The sequence below is a fragment of the Amblyomma americanum genome, chromosome 5 (assembly GCF_052857255.1).
Source record: "Amblyomma americanum isolate KBUSLIRL-KWMA chromosome 5, ASM5285725v1, whole genome shotgun sequence".
NCBI classification, from domain to species: domain Eukaryota; kingdom Metazoa; phylum Arthropoda; class Arachnida; order Ixodida; family Ixodidae; genus Amblyomma; species Amblyomma americanum.
This window is the reverse complement of record NC_135501.1, coordinates 168,159,910-168,180,538: the sequence shown is the minus strand read 5'-3', so window position 1 is coordinate 168,180,538 and position 20,629 is coordinate 168,159,910. Positions and strand designations below refer to the sequence as shown.

At 48.3% G+C, this 20,629-nt stretch overlaps 2 protein-coding genes across 2 annotated transcripts; both read left to right on the top strand.

The window, feature by feature from the left end:
* Positions 1-8,098: 8,098 nt before the first annotated feature.
* On the top strand, positions 8,099-11,830 carry LOC144135247 (kappaPI-actitoxin-Avd3b-like). Its single transcript, XM_077667978.1, has 2 exons — positions 8,099-8,251; positions 11,459-11,830. Exons 1-2 carry the CDS (start codon positions 8,194-8,196, stop codon positions 11,644-11,646), a joined length of 246 nt encoding a protein of 81 aa, XP_077524104.1. The 5' UTR covers positions 8,099-8,193; the 3' UTR covers positions 11,647-11,830.
* Positions 11,831-16,283: 4,453 nt separating this feature from the next.
* Positions 16,284-20,531, top strand: LOC144135246 (uncharacterized). The gene is made up of 3 exons (XM_077667977.1): positions 16,284-16,655; positions 17,208-17,468; positions 20,027-20,531. The coding sequence occupies exons 1-3, from the start codon at positions 16,419-16,421 to the stop codon at positions 20,276-20,278; spliced, it is 750 nt and encodes a 249-aa protein (XP_077524103.1). The 5' UTR covers positions 16,284-16,418; the 3' UTR covers positions 20,279-20,531.
* Positions 20,532-20,629: the final 98 nt, after the last annotated feature.

The window sequence follows — 20,629 nt, the reverse complement described above, 5'->3', positions numbered from 1 at the left end:
ATCTATCTATATCTATCTATCTATCTATCTATCTATCTATCTATCTATCTATCTATCTATCTATCTATCTATCTATCTATCTATCTATCTATCTATCTATCTATCTATCTATCTATCTATCTATCTATCTATCTATCTATCCATCCATCCACCTGCCTGTCTATCTTTCTGTTTGTCTGTCTGTCTGTGTATCTTTTATCTATACATATGTCTTTCATCTCTTCAACCGAGCAAGTAGTAGTAGTAGAAGTAGTAGTAGTAGTAGTAGTAGTAGTAGTACTAGTAGTAGTAGTAGTAGTAGTAGTAGCAAACGTCTTTATTGATGGAAAATCAAATGATGTCCCATCATTATCTTAAATCTCTGAAGTAAGCGCTAAACCATGTGGCCCTAGTTTTACTACGAAAGCAGTACCCATGGAGGCGGCCAATTGTTCACAATTTGCAAGTGTTTTTAAGAAGAGTATGCCAAAGTATGCAATGTCATTTCGAAGCTATCGCTTTAAAATGCCACGATGAATGTATGTTGTCGCTATACCCCCCAAAAGGCGCTATTACCCGCGGGGGGTTTCCCGGATCGGCGCTAGCATCTCGTGTAGTCCGGCATGCAGCTACGTATTACATTGTGCGTGCTACATTTCCTCGCAAATTCTGCCGTTAAAATGGACAGTCTAGACAGCATTGCATGGACAAGCAGTTATAAAACGCCATAGCAAGAGAACGAAAAAGAACCACGCACTGTAACAGACGGCCTGCGCAGATGTGACGTTGGCAGGCGACACACGGCCGCCTCCGCATCGCCAGCCGGACGTGACTCCCATGCGCACATGTCGCTGTGTTTTAAAAATACACCGCCTTTGAAATGACGTTCCCTACTTTAAATATCTCTTCTAGGATGTAGCAGGTTATTCTTCACGAAGGGACGACATCGTAGGTTCACTGTGAAATCAGCAAACTAGTCCGAAGACTTTTGTTTACATGTAACTGCTACGGGCGCTAAGCCTACTTTGCACCCTCAGTCGGCTCCGGCGTGCGCTGGCGCCCTCTATGTGTTTTTGTAGACACTGCGTTTGTCCTCTGAGAGTGAAGTCATTCACGCTGCAGAAGCACCACCCGCGCAGCAGCCCCCTCCGTCCACCTTGACTCTCTAGAAAAATCCCGTCGCGTGTGTACAGCTTTTGCTTAGAGTAAACCCATTCATTAAAGTAACATCATCGAAGTATAATCACCGAGGGTAAATCCGGCTGCTTTCATAGAATTGTCACGTCAGATATGTGATCGCACAGTAATTTTTTTATTCTATTTCGTCTCTGCTTGTGCTAAGAGTTATATATCTTCGACTTCATAAACTTTCCAAACTTCTTCAGTCTTTCGTAACCTTGCATAATTCTCCATAGTCCCCCAATGTCCATAGGGAGCTTCGTAGTTATCCGCAGCGCTCGAAAATACGAACCATCGAAGTGTCGGAGGGCGCCGAACCAGAAAAAAAGCAAACAAATAAATATTACGAAAGAAAATGGGGTGTCCTTCATTTCGTTGTACACCAACTCTCCGAAGAACACCCTTTCCGAATTCCACGAGGACACCTACATATGGCAGCCACGCACGGAACCCCCGCGAGCTAAATCCCTCACCACCGTTTCGAGACAGCTTCATCCGCATCACAGCGGACTCCCCAAAGCACGTGGCACTAATCCCCTTCCTACGGCATCCGAGGCTCGGCACTCGGCTTCCACAGTATGCCGGGTATGGTCTTTATACGTTCTTTGCCACATAGCAGCTATACACAATCCGCGGCTTGCGTACGCCCTCTTCTCCTTTTTCATACTCCTTCGTTCTTTTCTTCTTTCGTCATCTTCTTTTCCTTCTTCGCCCTATGCTCTATTGCACTACTTCAGCGGCAAACCATTGCCTAATCCAAGCGGACAAACACTTCTCTGCAGGCATGAGGCGTCGTCCTCTTGGCTGTATGGCATGGCGCGCGTACAACATAAGGGATTTTTTTTCTACGCTTATAGGGTGCGCCACATATAGCGTACTCCGCCAAAATCTCTTTCTCCTCCATATACTCCGCCACGACACATACAACACCCATATTGCTTCACCGCTGCCTCCCTTGTGGCCGCGTACCTACGCGGGCATGCCGCGTACACACGCAGCGGCTGCGAGATGTAATTACATCCGGGGACTCGGCTTTCTATCTTCCCCCATCTCATGCATACTCGGCCGCGCGCATATTGCCTCCGCCGCCTCTGTAGACCGCGTAGTACATACGCGGAGGCGGTGGTTGTTGCCGCCGGGTTGGCCTATTGTTCTTCAGCTCCTCTCCGGCTAGGCCCGAGCAACGCAAGATGTTAGGAAAGAAGCGTGTTCGGGTGTTGTTTTGCTTGCGTTCGTATTGTCCGGCGGGGGTGGAGCAGGTATGGTTGCGTGCGTGCTGGAACGTACACAGACACACACACACACACAGACCCGCGGCAGCTCCTCCCAAATCCGCGATGGGAGGATTCCCCGTAACGCCCCCTTTGTGAGCCGTGCAGAGGCGCGCACCGTGTAAGTCGTTTAAAGTGCATCCGGGTTCGTACGTGTTCGGTATCTGCGCACTGCTTTGCAGATGTGGCTTGAAGTAAACGGACACTCCACGCCTGAACGTACTGTGCGACCACGCGACAGAGCGCTAGCATGGCTGAGCAGTCATGTGGTGACATCTGGTGTGGCTCCGTGTCATCATGTTTGCTTAGGGCAGTGACAACCACTGTTCAGTTGGCACGTGCCATTCCACGCGACAGAGCACTATAGCATGGCTGGGCAGTCATGTGGTGACATCTGGTGTGCCTCCGTGTCATCATATTTGCTTAGGGCAGTGACAACCACTGTTCAGTTGGCACGTGCCATTCCACGCGACAGAGCACAACCATGGCTGGGCAGTCATGTGGTGACATCTGGTGTGCCTCCGTATCGTCATATTTGCTTAGGGCAGTGACAACCCCTGTTCAGTTGGCACGTGCCATTCCACGCGACAGAGCACAACAATGGCTGGGCAGTCATGTGGTGACATCTGGTGTGCCTCCGTGTCATCATATTTGCTTAGGGCAGTGACAACCACTGTTCAGTTGGCACGTGCCATTCCACGCGACAGAGCACTAGCATGGCTGGGCAGTCATGTGGCGACATCTGGTGGGCCTCCGTATCGTCATATTTGCTTAGGGCAGTGACAACCCCTGTTCAGTTGGCACGTGCCATTCCACGCGACAGAGCACAACAATGGCTGGGCAGTCATGTGGTGACATCTGGTGTGCCTCCGTGTCATCATATTTGCTTAGGGCAGTGACAACCACTGTTCAGTTGGCACGTGCCATTCCACGCGACAGAGCACAACCATGGCTGGGCAGTCATGTGGTGACATCTGGTGTGCCTCCGTATTGTCATATTTGCTTAGGGCAGTGACAACCACTGTTCAGTTGGCACGTGCCATTCCACGCGACAGAGCACTAGCATGGCTGGGCAGTCATGTGGTGACATCTGGAGTACCTCCGTGCCAGCATGTTTGTTTAGGGCAGTGACAACCATTGTTCAGTTGGCACGTGTCATTTTGTTTCTCAAGGACGTGCCATTTATTCTTCAAGGTATCTCATGACCTGCTCTGGATGTGTACGTGGTCAATTCCTGCTTGAAATAGGATTTCTATGCCTGGTAGCTATTGGAGGGTTTCGTGGCCGAGGCAGCCGAGGGGGTGGCTATTCTGAATTACACTGCGGCTCGGCGAAAGTTAGCCTGTGAATCAAAATGGCGTATTTCTCACCATCATGACACTGCGCGTACACGTGCTGTTTCCCGTGAACAATGCAGTGAACGGGAGTGACACACGATATTGTAAGTCACGAATGTTCATCTATCAAGAACGCCGGTAAATTCTTCGCTGAAATAAAATTTCGGAAGCTGTTAGGCTTCTAATATACATCCCCTGGTGTCATAGTTAAGGATCGATATGTATGCAGCCTCATTAAACATAACGTGCAACACGCTATAGCGGTGACCGGGCTGCAGTGTTCGCGCTTTAGCGCACTCGAACACGCCGTTGCATGCGTCAAGCTCAATGCACGAATTTCCAGCTCCACCATGTGCGCTGTGTGAAGTGAGCCCTGGACACATACTGCGACGTAGGACTGTCGACCGCACATCACAGTACAAAAACCTGAGCTGCGTAGCTCCAAACACCGCAGAGGGGTACAACTACACTAAGACTACCAAAGCCTTCTTTCGCTGTCTCCATAGAGTGACCACACCCCTTCCATTCTGACCGAGCCCAGCAATCGGACAGCTTGACATCGAGAGAGATTGCCCAGGGCACGCGCCGTACAGCACGACCACGCGGCAGCGTTCAGACAATCGCGTTTCTCGTCGTCACAGTTCCCAATAGTGCGCGCGCCCACGAAATCCACCCCCCCCCCCCCTCCCCCTGCTTCAATCACGCTCCTTAGCGGGTCATTTGAGAACATTAGGGCCACGCACGCCGGGTATACACCCCACCCACATGGACTGGATAAGCGGCCATCCCTCCTGACACCAGCGCCGCCAAGCGAAGGCGGCGTGTAGCGTCACTGTATACTCCCACCGCAAAGCGAGGTTCAACCTCTCTACTATTCGAGCGCCGAGGCTTTTAAGATGTGTAGCCGCGCTCCATAATCCCCGAGACGCAAAGACGCCTGTATGCATGCACCTACCAGAGGCGGCACGCTGCTCAAAACGAGAGTGACATCTTTATGTGTCGCCGAGAGCGCAGCGTGTCGTTTGTGGGCGTGTTATAAAGACAGCGCGAGTACTACTAGGCGTGCAGTGCGCGTTTTAAGCTGGCGTACACGTACGATAGGAAATGGAGGGGGATTTCAGCAGGGGGCGCTACGAGCAACACCCACCACGGCTGCCACTCGCCGGGCAGCCTATCTATCCATGCAGCGGCGAGGCGTCAATGGGGAAAGCTGCTACGGTAGACGAAGCGATAAAGAGCGAGAAGCTGACGCGGTCGGGGATGAGAAGAGAAAGAAAATATGTGACAAGGGATAATCGAAGACGAATTGAGAAGTGCTCGGGAGTTATCCCGCCGCTTCAGCGGGGCTTGTACGTTGTATACCGAGATTGCGCGCGTATAACGGGATGATTATTTAGAAGAGCAGATTGGAGACAATGCATAGGGCAAGAAATGTGTGCAGTCGCGCATTGTTAGTACGGCCCCCGTTAGTGTGGACGACTCGAATTATGGGCAATTTTATCTGGGGATCAAACTGCTTCTATGCATTTATGCCTCGTTAATACCTAAACACGAGGTCCTGACAGTGGACCATGTGGAAATGCAGAAGGCCCATTGGGACCGAAGTATTTTAGTCGCGTTAAGATAGCCGGTGATGAGAACAAAATCTCTGCTGCCCCAAACAGATGTTTCCTTTTCTCATTTTGAACGCAGGATCGACACAGGAGGAATGCAGTGCAAATGACTTAGTGATGACCCTTTTCTTTCGTGGTTTCATGTTTTACAGTGCAAAGTGGCCCAGTTCATGCCTTTTAACCTTACCCCTGCTGGATGGATGGCTGCGAATAAAACTCTCTCTGTAACTTGTGTCACGTAGAAAGCCGCATTCAGCAGCTGTTAGCCCTCAGATTGCAGACGTATAGAAGCGATTCGTGGGACGTCAACAGTCGCAGTAGGTAGGCCATTTAGACCCACCTGCCTGAATGCAAGGCACCTATGCCCATTCCACCGGGGTGTGGTATAAAAAAGCGCTCCGTATAAAGCACGTGGGCTAAATGCGTATTATATGCTGTAAAAAACGGCATATTGTTCCCAGTGAATGTTCCCACTAAGAAACTGAACGTGACAATGAGTGACCAAACTTGCAATGCAAGAATTGATAATACGATAAAGAGGCACACAAAAACAGAATACAGACGCTGAAGAGGTGGTGAGGGGGCAGGGTGTAGAAATACCGTTGCAACTACAAAAGAAGAGGACGCGAACCTTCGTTACTTGTGTCGCAGCTGCGTGGCTTGTGAGAAGTCTTTTCGAGTTCTGTCGCACCACAGGGGGGACTCGCTCATCTCCAGCGAACCATATAGCGCCGGGCGCTTCTTTTTCTTGTTTTTGTTCTTATTTTTTTCTCTGCTCCTAAGCCTCCGTGCGCGAGCGAATGGCTCGTCTCGGCGCCTAGGGCGACGCTCAACGAGGGGACGAGTAGGCCGCGCGCTCGTCCGTCAGAAAGGTGTTCGGGCTGAGGTGTTAAACGCCGCGACCGGGTGTCAATCACGTGCCACAGCGATAATGGATCACCGCCCACGGTCGATCGCGCGCCTTTCCTCCTTTCTCACTTCCTCCTCTCCGCCATCTTTCTCTCCCTCTCTCTGTGGATCACAGAAGAACAGCGTGCATTTCGTTCGGCACCCGGCGGCACCGCCAACAGCAAGTACAGCAGCCGACCGCTGCGGCGGAGGCGCAGATTGTTTCCCGGCAACGTCACGAGGCGGCGCTGGCGGCGGCTGTTGTTGCTGCGACGGGCATGTACTAGACGGATGGACGGGCGGATGGATTGGACCGACGTGTGTCGGTCGGCACTCACGGACGGAAGCAGGCAGAATGAGATGGAGAGAAAAAGAGAGAAGACGCAACGTTGTTTTTCACACCTCCGACCGATCAGCCGTGTCCAATTTACGGCGCTGTTCGGGTTCCACGACTTTCTCGTTGTCTCGTTCGTCTGCTTATACCTCCTGCCTGTTGTAATGCAGCCATCCAGCTGGCCTTACTTCTTCTTTTCTTTTCTTTTTTTTCTCTTTCTCTCTCTCTCTCGCTGTGTCTTACTATTTTGTCTTTCGTGCGAGGAGAAAAGCCTACCTTTTTGGCGGTATCGTGTAAGAGTTTTTCATTTCCCGCTTTCTCTCTGGTTCCTTCCAGCCATACACGTGTAAAGCGACCAGCAGTCTGTACAGGGTGATAGAGCACATTGGCTGTGTTCAGCAGGAGGCAGGGAAGAGAAAACCAACTTTTACGCTGTTGGCTTCCATCGTCAGAGATTGTAAGTGTACACTAACACTCCGAAGACTGACGAGCGCTGCTGGCAGGTGGCGCTGGTGTCAAGTGCAGGTGAGATTTCGTGCATAGGGAGGGGCTCTCGGTGGGTTTCCAGCCAGGACCTCGACAGCGTTTCCTGGGCTTGGATAATATGAAGATTATATCCCAGTTATTTCCAGCTATGATTCTTTTTCGTTCCTGATAGCTGGCTCAGGCAAAGCCATGCCCCAGTCATTATTAAGACCGGTTACTAGGCGAGGGAGATGATATTAGTACAGTAGGATTGGAGGACTATAACAGTTGCGTTACACAGCTCCCGAGGTAGATAAGAGCCCAAAAGGACAAGGTGATGAGGCACAAACATATAAAACATGCATTTGCGACATCCTTGAACATTGAAGGAGCGCAGTCAACACATAATAAGTGTATATAGGTATTTCGCAAGGTCATATATAGCTGTTATTTCATCCGCATGCACTTCCGAGCGAGAGAGTAGGAGCGAGTGATAGATAGAGTGATAGAATAGGAGCTGTGAAAGAGCGACCTGAAGACTGTATAGAACGTGAGCGCTGCTCCTCCATGAATTTGATGAAACGAAGACTTTTTTTTTCTTTCCATGACTCTATACACTGGTTGTTAGTATGTAGAACAGTGCTTGACCAAAGCGTGGTTTATCCTAGACATCGTTAATTTTGCCCACACACGACATACGAACGCTTTATTGTGTACAGAAGCAAAGAATGCTTCAAAAGCTCCTTCAGATAGGTTAAGTTTTCACACAAAGAAGCCCCGTGTAGTTCAGCGCACAGGGCGTGCGTTTCCCGAGTTAAGCTCTGTAAGCCTTTCACTTACGTAAAATGTATAGACAGTGGATGAAAAGCGAAGGCCAATGTTCAGACAAAGCCAGCTAAGGCATGTATAATGCATGCCTATACGGTCAGGCTGGATTCCTTTCGGGAACATGTTATTAGGCACGTTTGCGACGTCGCAAGCTTTTCACTACGCTCTCATTCCTATAACGCTAAGCAGCTGTTTGCGCAAAATGACACCAGAAGGCGCTTAACAAAGGTGCATCGAAAGAGCCAAACCTGCGGCTAGCCTCGCAGATAGCGGTCCAAGTACCTGCAATCCTTGTGGCCATGGCTCGCTTTCGCACGCTGCGTTGGATCGTCATTCTGCTCAGCGCTTTTGCTTCAGGTATACACACTCGAATACACCTATATGGGAGTAAGCAGGGAGTAAGATGTCCTTTAGCGCACTCCCTTTTGTAAAAGGCTGGGCGCTTGAGGACAGTTTATTTTATTATTTATTTATTTTCCAATACTGTTGGCCGGTGGAAGCCGTTACAGGGTGGAAGCAGAAAACAAGCTTTTTGACCTCAAAAAGTAAGCTTGTTAGAAAAATAAAAAACAACAAACTTCCTCTTTACTCCCTCCTTACCCCTGTCTGTTTAGAGTGCACAAGCATCTATGACGTATTTCCCGTCTCCTGTGACGTAAAATCACCGTCAAAGCGATAGTCGATGCAAAGAAGTATAAGCTATATATGCCAAGAAGCCGTTGTTACTACAGGTTCGACTTCTTGTACATATTCCCAACCATCCCGAACAAAAGCATTTTTCGACGTTAAAGAGTTTACGAACGCAATTTTTTTCATATAATGCAAGATTTTACTATAACAATCAATATATCGATCCACAGATCTCCCGAGAGCAAGCTTGAATTTTTTTTTTTTTGCTATTAACGTTTTTGATAGCGTCTAAAACGTTCCCCATTGCTTTCCCATGGCAGTCTTAACTGCTCGATGCGAACGATGGAAAAACGTTAAACGAAACATTTTGCTTCGCGTCGAAACAATGTACCATTACTTTCAATACTTCCATTACCGGAAAAAAACAACATTGCAATATTGAAAGTTCTTGTTCAAGAAAGCTGGACATGAAACGCATGCGGCTGCATCAAAATTACATGGCTATATCAAATCCGCCAGTATTTAGAGCTACATATTTCAGACTATCATTAACCACAAAAATATATTCGACAATAACTATACGCATCACTTAATATCGTAACAAAAAAATCTTGCCTTTCAAGGTCAATTGCAGATTGGAGGAGGCAACCAGACCATGTGACAGAGAACAATTTGAAGGTGCCGCTGCAAACTTCGCATGATATAGTTACTACTCATCCTGACCGGTTTTTGTTCGTATTTCGATTCGCTGCGTACCTGCTTGCATGCAGGGTTATGGCTTGCGTTCATCCTTCTTTCTCATTTATGTTCTTTTTCCTGCAAAAATGTACAAACTTGGCACGGCTAACTGCTTGTTTTGTTTGTACCGACTGGGACAAAAAGTCGTTCTATTTATTTCTATATTCTCTTCCTGTTTGGACACTTCCGTTCAGTCCGCGGTATCTTGTAAATAGAGAGATTTAGCATAGGGCGGTTCGCGTTTCGCTACTGTGATACGCTTCTGCGGTGCGGTGCGGTGTCCTGGCCAGGCAGGCCAGCAATGGAGCCAAGATATTCGAAGGATCAGAGCAAAAAACTCGCTGTCCCCATTCTCATCCGTACGCATGTTTAATCCCTTTCCCGCCGACCATACAACCTATCCATTTCATCCATCCTCTCCGCAACGTCTCAGGGGAGATCAGGGGAGTCTCCACGGGCCCGCTCCCCCGGCTGTGGGTCCCTGTGTAGTTTTCCCCCTCCTAATTTTTTTCCCATTTTCCCCATTTGCGGGTGGTAAAATTATTAATGTTGTCCTCGGGCCTTTCATTTATTTTCAAATTAGATTAAGCCTGTTGTGCGTAAGTGGTGCAGGCAGGGGCTTATTATTTTTCAATCTTTTTAGGTTGACCCAACCTAATATATGTACCTGCGCAGTGCCTGGTGCGCGCCCCTCGACGTCATCTGCGCATGAGCAGGCGATAGCTGATAAGGGATGACGCTGTGCTCAAGCTCAGTGAAATAAATTAATTCTTTGAGTTTTTAGTATGCCGGTAAAGTTTGTCTTGCAGCAAAAAAACAAAAACTCGTGACTCCCACACTAACAGCGATTGGTTTCCGCCGTATTGAGATGGATGGCGGTGTAGAAAATAAACTCTAGAATCCGAGCAAAAAAATTCCATGTCGAGGCATACAATTTATTCCCGAAATCGACAGGTGATCCCGAGAGCTGTATTTCGGTGTTCGTCTTTTCTAAGTTATATGAAAATTATGTTTTCGTTTAGAGTGATCTCTGTGTCGTTAGAATACCGTAGCCCAATTTCTCCTCAGTGTCCCTTCAATATGGAAAGGCCACGTCCAGTGCTTTCAGCACGCGTTCTGAAATTATTAATAGGAATTTCAAGCACGCTTCACACAACTTTAAAGCTACACTGCGCATAGCATATGTCCGGGCTATTCTCGAGTACAGCTGCATCGTCTAGGACCCTCATAAAGAGATCCTCCCTAAAATTGAGCTGTATTCTCACACAGAGCGTTTTCACATATAGATATTTGTGCTAAACGTACTCTTACACATATATGACAAAACAGAAAACGGTATGCACGATAGACCTGCAATTGTAAAACTTACAGGGTCAGAAATAAATAAATTAATAATAATAATAATAACAATACAATAATAATTGGTTTTGGGGGAAAGGAAATGACGCAGTATCTGTCTCAAATATCGGCGGACACCTGAACCGCGCGTAAGGGAAGGGATAAAGGAGGGAGTGAAAGAAGCAAGGAAGAAAGAGGTACCGTAGTGGAGGGCTCCGGAATAATTTCGACCACCTGGGGATCATTAACGTGCACTGACATCGCACAGCACACGGGCGCCTTAGCGTTTTGCCTCCATAAAAGCGCAGCCGCCGCGGTCGGGTTCGGATCCGGGAACTCCGGATCAGTAGTCGAGCGCCCTAACCACTGAGCCACCGCAGCGGGTAAGAAATAAACCAAGAACAGAAAAAATAAACCAAGAAATAAACCAATAAAATAAGAAAAATAAAATAAAATAAGAAATAAACCAAGAAAATCATTTTTTGACAAGCATGAGTATCCATATTAACGCGACAGCGTTAATGAGCCCGTGTCGCAGAAAAGCTGGCGCCGGCGTTGGCGGCGTTGTCGGCGCTGTAACACGAGAACCTCCACGTAAAAAATCTTTCGAAAATACGGGGATTCGAACCCAGGTCTTTCTTAATGAGAGTTTTTGAAAGAAATCGTGCACTTCAAAATGACACGTGTGACAGAAATTATAACCGTAATTGCGCAGAACAAACGAAAGTTGGTGAACACTGAGGAAGATGATGATGATGATGATGATGTGGTGGTGGTGGTGGTAGGGGCGGCGGTGATGCTGCTGCTGCTGCTGATGATGATGATGAGCATTACACGCGGGACTACGAATGCACGCAGTGTCTGGTCAAAGGGGCTCCTGTCTGCTGCCCCTGGACATGGGCCAGTGCGCCGATCCGTACACGAGGTACTTCTACGACAAGTCCGCCCAGGCGTGCCGGCCTTTCTCCTACGGCGGACTGGGGGGCAACTTGAACCGCTTCTCCAGCGTCGCCGAGTGCATGGACCGGTGCCACGCTGCCGGGTGACCACTGCACACGTCAGCCGCGAGGAGGAGCTGTGGTAGCAGGGACTCCGGAAGACCGGGCGAGGCACCAGTCTCGACGAGTTTAGTGTACGGTCCTTCCTTCTGCTCGGACTCCCGCAGAACAGCCAAGAAAAATTAAGCTGGAAAAGTACCAATCAACAAAAATAAATTTCCTTGCTACGTGGCATCGACTTGTGCCTACTCAGTTTATCAAAAGAAGTGCATGTACAGTTTTTTCCAAAAGTAACGAGGCTAGACGGCTTGCTTCTCAGTCGTATATTGAAGCTATTATGCCAGTCCTTGAGCTCCAATTCTCTGCATGGTAAGGAAAACTCTTGTCCTCATCTTCCAAGACCGTTTCGGTCTTTAGGGAAGCCGTAAGGGCTCCACTATTCGAATGCGAAGCAAACCATGCAGCCCGGTTACTTTCGGCAAAGGCTGTACCTCAAGAATTGTACTTTAACCACAAAGGCTACATAAAGCCGCTCGCCCAGACTTCCTGCCCTGAGAACCGGAATTGCAGCGTTTTTTACGGTGTAGATGGTATCATAGAAGCACCTGTGTTTGAATTTTCGCCTTGTATTTTAAAACAGCCTTAAATAACTAACCGCGTCAGAAAATGGTATGAAACCGGCTATGGCACAAGGTCGCGCTCAAATTGGCCCCAGCCTAATGAGAGCCGCTTGTTCAGAACAGCCCCCCTTTTGAGGTGTTCTAATCTGAGAAAATTCGCCCGCAGAACATATGCTTAACAAAAAAAAAAAATGACGGTCGATTTGCGTAGTCAGGCTCCCCGCTCCTCGCCAGTTCTCCACTCCACCGCGGGCGGGGCAAAGAATGTCACGTGGTACGTACGTGCGTTGCGGAGTGTCGGGATCTGATTGACGTCGCTTTGCGCCTGCCCGCAAGCGCGCGGTTTTCGAGTGTCACAAGAAATGGCCCAAATTAGTGGAGCCACAAAAGCGAGAGTAAAGAGTTTTCAAAATTCTAAAAATTGATATTGCTATTACAGACTGCTGGCTAGAAATTTTTAATTGCAACCAGGTGCCGATATATGCATATAGCCTGAGTCGCTTTGGGACGTTAAACCCCCTAAACCAACGAATCAACCAACCAACCAACCAACCAACCAACCATCTCTCTGAAAATTGATTGCATCTTTTAGTGTTTTCAAAACGCCATGTGCCACGCACCGCTCTGGTGGTCCCGGGTGCTGCGTTTTCCAGGTCTTACCCTAAATAAGAATAACCTCCACCGTTTCCTTGTCTCGCATAGCTTTTTGTGCGCAATGTACCCAGCATCGAAGCTCTAGGTGCCCTAGCCCCCTACCCTCCTCAAGTTAAGCATGTCCCTTGTAAAAGCCCCAAAGCAAAGGTTGATGATGCCATCTACTGGCAGTACGCCACACTACTTTTGCAGATGCGCGGCCTCCGAGATTGGCATATCCCTCGTCCGTCTTAGCTGTGCAGCACGTTTTGCTGCTATTCACCAGGTGGCGACAGCTCACCCCAAACTATGTTTAAAACGCGAGCTCTGTACGGGACGTTGCCCACAAAATGAGCGTCGTCACATACGCGCGGGTGCGTGTTTGCAACGCGCGTCTCCTCTTCCAATCTTTCCTTCCACGTCTTTCAACACTGCTCTGTCTGCACGTGGCAGCGATTGTGGCTCAGCTCGAGCCAGTGGGCAGCCGCCTGCAATTCCCTTTACATTCTTCCTTCAACCGCAATAATAACACTTTGGCCAGTGGCGCAACGTTCGCAGGTCACAGAAGTGCACAGAATAAGCCCAGGCGCACAGATCGGATAGATTATCCTTTCCACGTGCGCATATAGTTGCGCATATAGGTGAAGTGGGCGGACGTGTGGATATTATTGACGGCAGACCCACAAGGAGACCAGACATGGATGCTAAAATGCGACAGTCCACAAGTAAAAAAAAATGGTGGTGGTTTAGCTCTGGTTAAACCTGGATTGACGCAATACCTACAGCTTCCCGAGTGGCTGGTCACGTGACCAACCACGTGACGAACCACGTCACCAGCCACGGCACCGCGTTGCCGGCAGCTGCTCCGCGCCATGTGACCAACCACGTGACAGCGTGGCGGCGCAGCCACGGGGTGCCGGTGCAGCGGCAGGGTGGTGGCGCCGCCACGCTTAAGGCTCGAAATGCTACCGTAATGTAGCTATCGCTACAAAACTATAGGACAGAGACCGTGGGCATAGTGTCCTCCATAAGGTCTCAATATTCAATAAATTTTGCTTCCTCTGGTTCTTCTGCTTGAGTAGTACCACTGCCAAGTGGGCTAGAATGCCGGCGTGTGTCTCTGTGTGGAGAATGAGTGAAGCTTTCGGCGCCTGCAGCGAGCCGAGCGCGAGAACCGGCCCCGGCCAGAGGAAAGAAGTAAAATCTGCATCGGCATAGGCGGAGAGCCGGGCAGTGGGGCAATCATGAGGCAACTAGCGATGCATGATGCGCATAAAACCAATCGGAACCACAGCCAGTTTGCGTTGTGGCTGATATTCGGCAACACATCAAATTGGTTTATCGAAACTATTGATTTCAAAGAGCTTGCTCTTCCCGGGAACATGAAATGCCTCGCAGAAATCTATGAGAAACACAATAAATGACATATGGTTTATTGGCCAAAGCTACACCCCGAGTAAACTGTCAAATGTGGGTTGCACAGCAGTGAAACGCTCGCAGCACACATAACAATGCGCACTAGCTTAGATTTGTCCGTTCCCTTGAAAGCTCTTTGTTATCTTTCAGAGTAACCAACACGCTTTGAATAATAAGAAACTGCCGTCTTATCAAGTCCTAGACGAGACCACTGCATTTCTGTGCGCCTCTCATCTCGTGTACACAACCTCTTCATTTCCTCGGAAGGCTGTTATTGTTCGTGTCCTCAGACGGGAAGTGCCACATACCGATTTCGGGGCACTGGTAATGCATCGAACATTGACGATGTAATTCTGATCAAAATGGAAATAGAAGAAATTGTGGGCATGGTAGAAATTTTTCTGCGGCCTACGAAAATGTGGCCGCGGGTAAGAAAGACATTGTTGTCGACATTGCCGGTGCTTCTTCAGCGCGGGACATCGCAGCCACCACCGGGGGTTCTTAATTAAGAGATGCTCCCTCCGTGGCTATAACCGAACAAAGTTTCCTGTCTCTCTTTCCTACTGAAGAGATTATAGTCTACATACCAATGATCTCCCTCGGTCACCTAGGGTAGTCATCTCCATTCCTACCCCATCCTCCGAGGTGGAGGCCCTGCAGGCCGAGGACCTAGAGAACCAGGTCACCGTGGTTTGGCGGACTCGTTCTGAGGCTGCCTTTAGACGATTGCTGGATTAGGAGGCTCTCTTACAGAAAGCATCTTCTTCCTTCTTCTTCTTCTTCTTCTTCTTCTTCTTCTTCTTCTTCTTCTTCTTCTTCTTCTTCTTCTTCTTCTTCTTCTTCTTCTTCTTCTTCTTCTTCTTCTTCTTCTTCGTCCTCTTAAGGCATGGCACATACCCACATGAGGGATTGTCCATGGTGTGGTGGCATAAACAAGGAAATTTTCATAGGAGATTACGACAAAATTTTAGCACCAAGAGTGAACTTTGAAAAATGTGTCAATAAAAACGACAGAGGAATATAGTAAAATAACAGACAGCATTTTGGTGGAAAAAGAAGAGCTCGCAGAATTTTAAAAGAATTAGCAAACCAACCTACCAATTGCAATTATGTAATCATGGAGAATCCCACAAATTCAACCCAATGCAAATCCTTTGGCGCTTGCACCGAACGATAATAACACTAGCAGAGATAACGGGAGCCCTAATCTGGAGACAGGAACCTCCATGTGAATCTTCCTTTGAAGTGCGAACTGTGGACAGTAGAGAAGAAAATGGTCTACAGATTCAACTTCTCCGCATGCGTCACATAGGTTTGTCGGTGTCAACCCACACCTGCATAGATACAAATTCAAACTCGGAATCCTGCACCGAAATTAACGGCGTCATTGATACCTCACACAGCCTGGTTTTACATGAATGGAAGTTCCAATTATATGCTAAGTTCTGATAATCAGTGGTATTTAGTTAGGGATCACGTAACCTGGCTGATATGTGTTGGAACCGCTGAAACCTGAAAATCGCCAGGAGGCTGAAATTCGAGACAGGATGTGTCACTGACCCGTCAAGAACCGACCTTGCTAAGTAATCAGCCACCTCATTTGAATGAATACCTGCATGGCTAAGGACCCAGAAAAAAAGGACCTCCGTCAAAGTGCATAGAACAAAAAATCGCAGGAAACGTCTCGGAGAATCTTTTTGTGATGATTTGTTTTCTTCAATAAAAACTATTCTATCTCTCTTGCTCTTCATCGGCATCTGTTTCTTATTTCTTAATAACGTCTTAATAACGCCGTTTTCTGTCTTCTTCTAGACTCACGTCAGGCTAGGAAAACTATCAGCTCGGACAGAAAACAGCCAGCGTAACGCACGCCCAGGTCCCCGAATGTAGTCACTTAATGTACTCGTGCATTAACAGAAAAAAGAAAGCTAGAAAAAGGAGCTACCAATCGAAAAAGAAAAGGAAGATCAAGCTACGACGTCGCTGCTCGCGGGCAGTGAAGCCTCAACATCATCAGTGAAGCCTCCTCGATCTCGCTTCGTCCCCAGCCTTCCTACACGCAAGTCCGAACATAAGGGCACTACAGGAGAGAGCTGCAGAGGCAAAAGCTTAGTTTTGAAGCTGATTGACTACCGCGAATGAAGCTGCGACATGGATGCGGTTGAGCCGGCTTTCGGGGCTGCGGTGAACGTAGCGGACCAGGAGCTCGGTCAAGGTGAAGGGGACCAGAGGAAGAAAGAGGATAGGGGACAGCAGAAAGACGAGCAGCAGGACTCCGCGGCAGTGGAGGTGCAGAAGGCGGAGGTCGTGCCGTTCCAGTATCAGATGTTCCAGTTTGTCGGAACCATGATGATCAGCCTGTCCTGGACACTCGCCATTAGTGGCGTGGTGAGTAGCCCACCGCACAGATTTACCATGGATTCCACGGCCGCCATTCTTTTCTTTCCCTTTCATGGAACCAACTGCAGTCAGTATGTCCGGTTGTCGCGAATAACATGTGATACAGCCACCATTGCCGGCATTTGACGTTTAAGGGGCTAACGCAAATCCAACTATCCCCCCCCCCCCCCCCACACACACACACACTTGTTGAGAACACTGAGTAGACATATTTTAAAGTGATAACATGAGAAGCCGAACTGGGTAAAAAAAAAAAAACGTCGTCCGTCCGTTACGTAATTTATATTGGTCGAAGGGACGTGACGCCACCAGATAGGAACTAACGTAACTTTCGATAAAGCCATCAAGAGCTTCTAATGCCACATTGCCACAACTTCTTGCCAGCACCTAAGGCAATTAAGTTGTGCCTGTGAATTTTGTTTGCAAAGATACGGGTCGTGCGCCAATTTAGTTGTGGTGCACAAGCGTTCTCTCAGCTTGCGACGGTGTCTTTTGGGGGAAATCGGAGGCCTTCTGTGTGCACTGCCGCCGCCCGCGCAGGAGGAGTCCCTGGACTCGGGGAACGACCGCCACGATCCCCTGACCGCGCTGCTGATATTCCTGCTGAAGCTGAGAGTTCCTGCGATCGTCGTCCCCGTGCTCTTCCTTGCATTCTCCGGGTCCTTGAGCTCCCAAGGCACACATCCACTGAAGCGAAATGTGTGCCTTCTCGCTGTATACTCCCTCTTGGGGGCACCCTTCGTGCTCTTGCCCTTTCTCCTGCCCGAGCCATGCTCCTCTCCAGGCCCCTCCAACGAGCAGGTAGGCATCAGGGACAGACTTCTGCTTCGCCTTTGTCATATGGGAAAAGGGAGCGAGAAATAGGTTTTTAATGTAAACTGACGAGAGTGCGGAAGCACTCCTGTCAGTTGTCATGTTTTATGCGGAGAAAGGAGCAAGAGACAAAAAGGGCATATGGAGAAGTAAGAACGACAGAGATGGTAAATTGGGCCCTCCTGTTGAAGTAGTCCTCCAGTTGCGTCTTATGAATGAACAAGGGAGTATGTCCAACAGAGTGGCCGTGTAGCATATCGCGTGTCCTTCTGGGTGAATTCAGAGGTGTACCCTTGCATGCTGTACAACGCCATTTGCCCGAGGATCGCAGGTACTGGGAAACCAGGCTCTAGAGGGGTCCGCTTTATCATGGACGCGTTTTGGCATTTGTCTCAGAAAAACTTTGGTGTACCACTTGTCCTTTTTGCACGTCGCACATGCAGAGAAAGAGAAGGGAAATGCGTCGTGGAGCTAGCTTCGCTCCCTTCAGCCAGCTGGACATGTTTCCCAACGCGAAAATGGCCACCTAGGCAGTTCTATATATAACGCTGACACTTTTACTGTACACCGCACTAAACTAAACACAATTCCCTCCCACTCCACGACCTGCCTCTAGCCTGGCGTCTTAGCAGTAACGGCGCAGTTGTTATGAGCGGCTTACCAGGATAATTTTTGATAATATTTTTAATACTGCGAATTTATTGTACGCCACTGAATACGAATATATTGAGCTTTATTTATCCAGTAAACTGTCTTGGCACAGGAACGTTAACTACACAACTTCAAAAGCAGGTCGTGTTTTTGTCTTTCTGCGCAGAAATGCCAAGTGTTTCCCTTAAACACTGAAGAAGTGCAATATGCCACGAATGCAAGGGCTCTGCTGGAGTGCGCGTGTACAGTATGAGACCCTACATGTAAAACTGAAATTGATAAATTAGAAAAGGTTCGAAATTTAGCTGTCCATTTTGTTCAGAATGCTTTCATCAGGAATTTCAGTGTGTCGTCAGCGAAGAACTAGTCAGGATTGGACGCACTTTAGAAACACCGGTATCTGCTTACGCTTCAATTCTTCCGTAACATTTTTCATCGCAAAACCGGTAGTGAGCGTGAGAAATATTTATTTTCAGCTTACTACATTTCAACAAAAAGTGACCACACCTTTAAAGTGAAAGGAATAAAATAGAGAAGATTTATTAAAAATGTAAATTTCCCGAACACAATAAATGAGTGGAACAAGTTGCCCAAGAAGTCGTCCCCACAATGCCAAACGAATATCTTTCCTCACTACTGTAATAGTCAATTTTTTTGTTTGTTGGTTTGAAATTATACTGCATTGTATTTCCTGCAATCTCTTCTTTTTACCTGAAACTTTGTAATACTGCTTATGTCATAAATTCCTCCGCACTGTAATCCCAAACCAAAATGCGCTGTGCGTAGAGTGTTAAATAAATGAAATAAATAGCTTGCGAACACGAACGGGGACACCTGCACCCTCCTTACTGTGCGTTTTTACGGTGACTTACTTCTCATAACACTCATCTGTCTTCTTGAGCACCATAGTCGTATACAACCAAAGAATAAAACGGCAGATCGAACCCAGCCCTATTGAAAAATGTATACAGGTTTGAATAGGAGACAAATAGGATTATGGCACATTTCGTTTAACGTTATAGGACGAGGCTTCCAAAGCAATTCAGCCTTTGAGTGACTCCTTAGTGGGGGGCTCCGTATAACGACCATTACCCGTAGTTAATTACCGTTCACTTACATCACACAGTGCATGCAAGTCGTGGGTTCGAACCCGCCCACTACTGTAGCACATCGATGGAGGAAAAATGTAAAAATTCCGTGTACTGTGCATTGTTAGTGCCCGTTAAGACCCCCAGGGGTCGAAATTATCCGGAGCCCTCCACTATGGCGTCCTTCAGAGATTGAGCCGCTTTGGGACGTCCATCCTATAAAGCCAAACCAAATGTGCCATAATCCTATTTGCTGACCCGTTCAAACCTATATACATTTTTAAGTAGGGAAAGGATGTCTTCCAACCAATGACGTCGGCCTATTGTCATGACGTCACCGTCAATCGTCTTGCACCTGCCAGCCACTTCCTAGTGGTTGTGGCAGGTTCTGGGCAGTTTATCGGGACGGACGTGAGAATAGGCCAACGATATGAGGTTAAAGACTTGCTTTGAGGAGGTTATGCACTTCGTTCCTGACTTTTACTCGACTGTAGTACAATTAGTGTATGGTACAGGTGGGCCGATAATACTAGGAAGTTTGCGGGAATGAGTTGGCCGCAGGTGGCATATAGGACCCAACTGGAAATCATTGGGACCTGCATTTGTCCTGCAATGAAACTAAGGGTGAATACGGAGGTCCTGATTGTAACGTTGCCACAATCCTACAAAGGGCACGGGAGCGCCACTTTCGGTAAAGGTGCCTTTACAGTTCAACGAATTATATTTTTCCTATTTAAGTCACATAAACTACAGAAACCTTCCCGACATGATGAATGTCCAGTTTTCTGGCTCTTTTTTTCTTTACAGCACGACCCAGCACGTGTTTCTTCAGCAGACTCAGTGCACGGTGAAGAAGCATCATCGCTGTGGACATGGATGTCTCGCTATGGTCCGGTGCTCCTGGTCGGAATCATCGGCGCTGCGAAGCTGTACAGAGCCAGGAATAAGTTGAGACCAGTGGCGACGCCGCTAGCGGCTCCGACAGAGGCTCCAATAGCAGCTCCTATAGAGCCTCCAAAGCCTGCTGCCAGAAAGCGGCTCCGAAAGTGGCTCCGATAGCAGCTCCCATAGAGACTCCAGTGCCGGCTCCGATAGCAGCTACAATGGTGGCGGAGGTGCCAAATGAGCTGGATCTGCTGGCAGTTGATGAAGATGAACTGTGGCGTTACCGTTCCAGAGGCTGAATGCCAAAGACGGGGTGCCAGGCGTGGCTTTCCTGGACGTCTGTGGCAGCTTCGTCGCGGAGGACACGGATGCACCTGCACTGAGAGCTTTTGTTTTCTTATTTATATTCCAAATAAACTCCGACGTCACCTGCACTGCAGCTGCACTGTCGTGGTCGTCAATGGCAGGGCCACTCACCTTCGTGAAATCAGGCAATGCAAAGCCGAGACGCCTAAAAAAAGAATC